This window comes from Henckelia pumila, chromosome 4, assembly GCF_033568475.1.
Source record: "Henckelia pumila isolate YLH828 chromosome 4, ASM3356847v2, whole genome shotgun sequence".
NCBI classification, from domain to species: domain Eukaryota; kingdom Viridiplantae; phylum Streptophyta; class Magnoliopsida; order Lamiales; family Gesneriaceae; genus Henckelia; species Henckelia pumila.
This window is the reverse complement of record NC_133123.1, coordinates 119,786,090-119,793,182: the sequence shown is the minus strand read 5'-3', so window position 1 is coordinate 119,793,182 and position 7,093 is coordinate 119,786,090. Positions and strand designations below refer to the sequence as shown.

The 7,093-nt window shown below is 32.4% G+C and overlaps 1 protein-coding gene across 1 annotated transcript; it reads right to left on the bottom strand.

The window, feature by feature from the left end:
- Window positions 1-590: 590 nt before the first annotated feature.
- On the bottom strand, window positions 591-4,312 carry LOC140866936 (uncharacterized). Its single transcript, XM_073271998.1, has 6 exons — window positions 4,138-4,312; window positions 4,020-4,056; window positions 3,498-3,742; window positions 2,698-2,734; window positions 2,246-2,466; window positions 591-1,386 (listed from the first exon to the last, which is right to left on the bottom strand). The coding sequence occupies exons 1-6, from the start codon at window positions 4,276-4,278 to the stop codon at window positions 757-759; spliced, it is 1,311 nt and encodes a 436-aa protein (XP_073128099.1). The 5' UTR covers window positions 4,279-4,312; the 3' UTR covers window positions 591-756.
- Between the last annotated feature and the right edge of the window lie 2,781 nt (window positions 4,313-7,093).

Sequence of the window (7,093 nt, the reverse complement as noted above, 5' to 3'; positions counted from 1 at the left end):
CTGACCACCCGGTTGCGTAGATACGACTGAATTCATTCTCAACTGACTCCAGCTTTTAACTTCCCGATTGCTTCATTCCAGTCGAGCTTTCGTCTAAATTTGAGACTTTCCTCCGCTGATCCCATCAGTTGTTTTGGCGTCCAGTTGAGTTTGTGACTTCAGTTAGACTTGGCATTCAGTTGCTACTTTCAGCCCCGGTTCCTTACTTCTATTTTGATCCGCTGAACTGAGACCAATTAGCTTTGCAGGCACATGTTTAAACATAAGATATTACATAATTTTTTTTTACCAAATACATTTTTCAGATGTTATGAACTGAGACATCTTAAAAGCCATTAAAAACAACAAATAAACAAAATTATAACCTCAACCAAAAACCTTTTAGTAAATAATATATAAACAAAAAAGAAAATTAAAACCATGCATCACTATAAGTGAATGGTCATTTTGTTTCATAATATAAAACTTTTTCTTTCGAAATATTAATATTACATTCAATGAATAAGAAAGTAAAACAAAATCCTAAAATAATTTTTTTAGAAAAATAAATCTTAAACTAAAAGTCAACAACAATAATACCATTGGTTTGCCTCTATCTTGCATTCTTGTTCAAAATTTCTCCTAACAAGGTAGTTCATTTTGAGTAGACTCAAAGTTCTCTGCTATACAAGCGAACTAAATTGAACTCATAAGGTCATCACCTCGCAATTACAATTCCAGCAAGATAGCTATCCATTATACATTATTACATATCAGTTAGACTCGACGAACCCACGGGTCCAATCGAACCTGCTTCAAAGGAGGGCCAAGGTTCGGCTTATTTCTCTGAGGACAACGCCACTTTCCCGAAATCTCCAGCGCATTAGTCAAATGAAAATTTGTAGTTTCAGACAAAACATTTCTCCTTGTATTAGTGCTCTCGACATGGTCCGGACCATGTTCCACACCTTTTCTTCGAGCCTGGAATTGAACTCTTTGAGGCTTTGTATAGTTCAGAGTATTTGCCCGTTCACCACTCTTTCTTGTAGAAACAAAACCATTTTCTGGAAATGCAGCCCCCGAATTTTCTTTCCCCAAATTTCCTTCCTTTGGCAGAATTTTTTTGGCATTATCGTTTGTTTTGATGGAAGGACAATATTTTCCTTCCTGATCACCTGCATAGTTCTCCACATTCCCTACTAGACTCTCAGTCGTTCTACGCATAAACGTAGAATCTGACTTTGCATTATTTTCTTTACCATATGTGCATACATTTATGTATTCTTCAACTGAATCATGGCTATGTGCTTGTGTTTTCCGTTCTGGCAACATGTGCTGAGAAATCCTTTCACATGCTAGCTCATATGGCACATGGGGAATTCGGTAAGGTTCAAGCTTTTGGCCATCCTGCAAGTCCAAAACAATAATTTTAGCCTCATTTGCAGACCCCAAAATCCAGCATTGGACAGTGGACGGTTCATACAGGTTATAATCAAGCTTTCGCCTCAATATATTTGTTTAAGCTAATCTTCATGTCTGTTATGGAGCCTTGATCTCTGAATTGGCAGTGTTAAGATAGTGCAATAATTATTTTGTATGCATTGGTGCCTACTTGGAATATAAATGACAAAACTATGAAGAAAAGGCGACAAATCGAATACCACTTGTACTAAAGCCAGGGGACGCATGCATTTATAGATTAGCTTAATAAAATTCCTAGTATTTTAATAATAGACTATGTTTAACAAATTTGGCCTCAAATCCAATTATATCATCGATTCACCTAGTGGACTTGCTAACCCCATTACAATCCGCTGATCACTGTAATGCTGGGTGAAGATAGTCGGCCTTTATAAGTTTTTAAATCGATTTTTTTGTGAAATAGGGTGCATCTATTCCAGGGGGAATTAAAATTTTCTTGAAAGTGTTGCAGTCTACGCCTTTAGGAAAGGTAATGTTTTTTCTTGTCATGTGATAAAATAATTGATCGCAATAAATAAAAGACTCCCATAAGCAGAATGGAAAACATGAATGAATTCAGGAAGAAGTCAACCGAAGTAGAAAATGAAAGAATAGGAATAGCAAACATTAGAAATCAGTCAAAATCTAATTCCAAAAATAAGAATTTTAGTTTGGGTTTCAAGCAAATACGAATTGATCCCTTCCAAGAACATAATATGCAATTTGATGTTTGCATATGCAACCATAAGCAACAGCCACAAGAACATGCATACAAAGACACAAGGAAGGAACGAGATAGACATACCGTATAGTCAGAATGATAACTCTGCTTGGAACCTTTAACTAGGTCAATACATTTAACAACCACTTCAGAAGTTCTGCTATGGCTGGCCAAATCAGCAATACATGCCTCGTTTTCTTTGCTTTCTTTATAATCAGAAAACATAAAACCATCTGAAGTATCCAGCAGAGGTGATTCGTACAAATAGCTAGAGAACCAGTTCCGAATGTCAGGAGGCTCTGATACTATCAATAAAAAGAAAAGTGAACATTTTGTATCTTTGGAGCTATATGTCGACCTATCTTTTTTTTCCCCTGTTCCAGGCTCCAGCTGGCGAATATTAGTAGAGAAAATTGGAACTGGAGAAAAAAATCCTTGCTCCTAAGACAAGGATCTATTCATAGAGAAACTTTTTGCTTTGTTGTCACTTGTCAATATATTTTGACAGTATTAATGTCCAGAGGAGTTTTGCATACCTGAAGAAAGCGAGAGGGAATCGGATAATCCCAAAACCTATCACAAAAGCCCACCAAAAATTGAAAGATTATGAGAACAAGCACTAATCATGTCAATTCATTCTATAACATGTATCATACTGGGGTATTCATTATATTTGATTTGAAATCAATTGGCAATTATTGATAAGAGAGTCTGAATTTTTATTTCTTTATTTAAAATCTGAGAGACAGTATCGTGCAAATTTAAATGTTTGGCCAAGTATATAACCAAAAAAAAGGTACATATATATGTTCCAAATAGAGCATCGTATTCCTATATTGTATCACTTCGTCACTTTTCTCACTCCATCCGAAGCTCTTCTTTTCAGTTCCATCCCACCTTTTTATTCTTAAACTGTTTTGTCATTTAAGAACTCTCTTTTTTTATTCAGAATCAACACTTCATCAGCAACCCAACAACTAAATCTTTTGTTCCCATCCAATTAAAGATTTCAGCCAGTAATTTTCAATAGCAGTGCCAATCCCATAATGTTTTAACCACTATTCTCATTTACTTCTATTTTCTTCCCCCAAAGTAACTTCCTCTCTGTCATATTATCTCCTAACATATCTATTAATCTCAACTAAACTTTTCATCACTGTCCCCAAAAACATATTTATTATATCATATGACAATCCAAAATATACCGTTTAAAATACAATTATATAAGACATTATTTGAACTGTACACTGTTAATCCTCGGCCTTAAATACTAATGTGCTTCCATGATGAACCTCAGTAGCAAAATATAAAAGAGTAAAAACAGAAGCTCAATTACCACATCAGCATTCTTGCTGTGTTCCAATGCATCAGTCTCATGACGTTTGACAATCATATCCAGAGATTCCATTTTTCCAGCACCTAAAGCATCATTAACTTTGTCGACTACTTGAATAACATCCAACTTTGCTTTCTTTTCGTCCTCCGTGAAAATTCCAGCAGACGCATCAAAATCTTGAAAACCATCAAGCGTATTGGACTCGTATGCATAGCTTGAGAACCAGTTTCTGATGTCAGGAGGTTCTGAAAGTAGAAAGGAAGCGAATGTTTTTGGAAACATAAAGTTGGCCAATCAAGACACATAAAATAGATTCTTTCGGTCATTTAATCAAGCCGTTTGTTTGGGACAAACAGTGCCACATCAGTCATAACCAAAAAACACCAATAATTTTAAGTATAAAGTTAATCACTATGCTGGCCTTCTTGCTCACCCAAAAATTAATTGAGCGATAACCAAAAAGCTTTAATAAGAGAAAGATTAACAACACCTGATGGTTAATAAGAGAAAGATTAACAACACCTGATGGAAGTGAAGCCGAATCCAGAGAACCCAGAAGCTGAAAACAATAATTAACAAAAATTACAATGGGTGAAAAGATTTAGACTTTTTAACTCTAAAATCTTTTTTGTTTCCTGACCAGAGAATCCGTGGCGTGAAGCTCCAATTTTGGATCATTGGGCATATTTCTCTCTTCTTCTTTAGACGCGCATACAACACAAGAAGCCACTGCTGTTGATTCTTCCAGATGATTACAATAAACTTCGAGATTTGGCGCCATTATTCTATCTTTCAAATGTTTCCCGGGTTCGCGATTTAATCGAAATATTGGACTTCAAAATCCGGGGTAAATTACAAAAAAGTCGAACCATCATTTATCTTAGAATGGAATGACGAGTTCATTTTCCCATTCAAAATTAATTTCAGTGACACTTGTTCAATGCGATTTACTTGATTAATCTACTTATTAATTTAGTGGTTATTTTATTCTCTGCGCACCAACAAAAACCAACACCAACGCAACAAATTCGCATGCCATAAAAAAAGGATTGGAATGGAATTACTGCTTATGAGGTAATGACCAATTTAATTGGAATGAGTAAAAAGTAAAATACAATAGCTAATTAATTGTTTGGCATTAATAATCATTTTTTTTTTTAAAAAACTCATATTATATTGCGATTATAATTATCACTTAGAAAGTGTAGGCAAATTAATTAATTATTGTCGCAGCATCTGTGACTCATTGAAAACAATCCTAATTTTATATTATTTCATTCTTTATTATCCTCGATTTTTATACGTAAGGTTTTTCATTTGGAATAAGGGTTATGTTGATGATATCACTGTTTGGCTCGAGTATAAATAATTCATGTATAAATTATCCTATCTAATCACTCATTCTTCTCATCATATTATTTATTTATATATTAATTATTTATTTTGCATCAATCAAATCATTTATCATTTATCTTATATCAATCAAATCATTAAATTTAAATTACTATATTACCCCTATAAATAATATTATTCATATTTTATTTATGTTTAAAAGGACAAAATAGCAATTTATCATTCTTATATAAAATTTAATTAATCAAATCAAAATCACCTATCAATCAAATCAATTACTTTATTAACTATCATTTTTTATTTATTTTTTATTATATTTTATTATTTATCCAGATCTTATTTATCATATCACACGAACTAAACAATGCCAGAGTATTATCCTAATTCTAAATCAAATAGTTCAACATTGATTTGAACATGTGATGTGTGTAAAAAAAATATGGACTACACAACCAAATTAAAATTGGACTGTTGAATTTGAATGTAGAGTAAAGCCCAGTCCAGCCCCTTCCTTTATAGAGTTCATGTATAATAGTATTGTTATAATTTTATAAATTTCAGCCCACGGTCCTTTAGTTTTCTAAACTCACTCAAAGATATATTTAATTTTAAAATTCAATTTAATTCTAATTTAATTTTTTATATGCTTAATTTTAATTTTCATCCGCACATTTACCAATTTCAAATCTTTCATTAACCCTAGAACTCCCACAACAATTTTCTTCCTATCACGCCGCTTGAGCACAAATTCACAGTACACGACACGAGTACGGTATACATTAATTCCAGCATTCCAATTTCCACCGAGTCACCCGACTAAAGCCACACAAGAGTCCAAGCCAAGGTGAGAAAATTTTGAGAATTGAGAGTTGAGACCCACCACTACCAACAATAAAATAAATAAATATTTTGTTCCAAATTAATTAGTGGTTAGCCTATGGGGTATAGTAGTTAATATTTAATTAAACTTAAAACTTGTAAAAATATGATTAGTCATTTGTTTAATTATTTTTTTTAAAAATGGGATCATTGAATATTGATTTGTGTTGCGGTCGTCTGATCCGTGATGTTGTCTTCTGCTGCTTTGATGCTTTTCTCAATTGTTTTTTACTCTACTTCATTTATTTAATTTTTTTAGTTCATTTTGATAATGGATTTTATTGATATTGAGACAATGAGATTAGTTTATGGAATGTTGTTGTTATGCGTATGATTTATAATTAAGACCAGCGACTGGCACGCAACCCCGTTGCGTGTGTAACCTAATAACAACATTGAGTACAGTTAGGAGAATTTTTTTTTAAAAAATTACACTTCAAAATTTTTGCTCCCAAAAAAAAACATTTTACAATCTTTAAATTTTTGTCTTTTAGTACGCACTCTTCAATAAATTTTTGCAGAATACACAATTATTAATTTAAATTAATCAAGATAAAAGCACACAAATTAATTACCCATCATTAATACTAGCGACTGGGGCACACGCGTTGCGTGTGTAACCTAATGCATAAATTTATACATGGATTTTGCTTTATAATTTTTTTTTCTAAAGTATTATTTTTAGTCAGTACATTTTAATTTTCATATTCATGAGATATAAATGTACTCCATTTATTTGTACAATGAAAAAAAATATATATCAATTTTAACAATGATAAGCATAAAAGTTTATAACAATGATAAGTCATAAGGTCAAATTTATTTACAAACCATCACAATATTTAAAGTCTTTGGAAGAAATAGGGAAAAAGTAACTATGACATTTTCACAAACGATTAATTTGCGACCAATATATGCACCAATCCTTCAATTATCAGTAGTAACAAAAAAAATTGGTTCACAAAAAAAAAACAATGTAAACCAACATAAAACACAACCCGATGATAAAAATCTATATAAAAAACCTAGTACCATTAGTTGTTTAAAATTCCAAATAACTGTGAATCAATTCTCTTCCAACATGGTTCGTCATTCTTGAATTTTAAAAAAGGAAAACATAAAATAATAATAAAATAAAAATAAATGTAAAAGGTCATCAAACTCACGGTAAGTGAAGAGAGGGAGAATATTTTAAACCTGCGATATGAAGGAATTTGTTGCAAAAGACCTATTATGCAAATTGGGAGTATAAAATGTCAAGGCAGTTGTAGTATCTCTCCATTTTATCACCCACGACCACTGAAGAAGAGTGGGACAAATTTTTTTTTTTTTTTTTTTTGGACGGAAGAGGAGAGTTTTTGTAA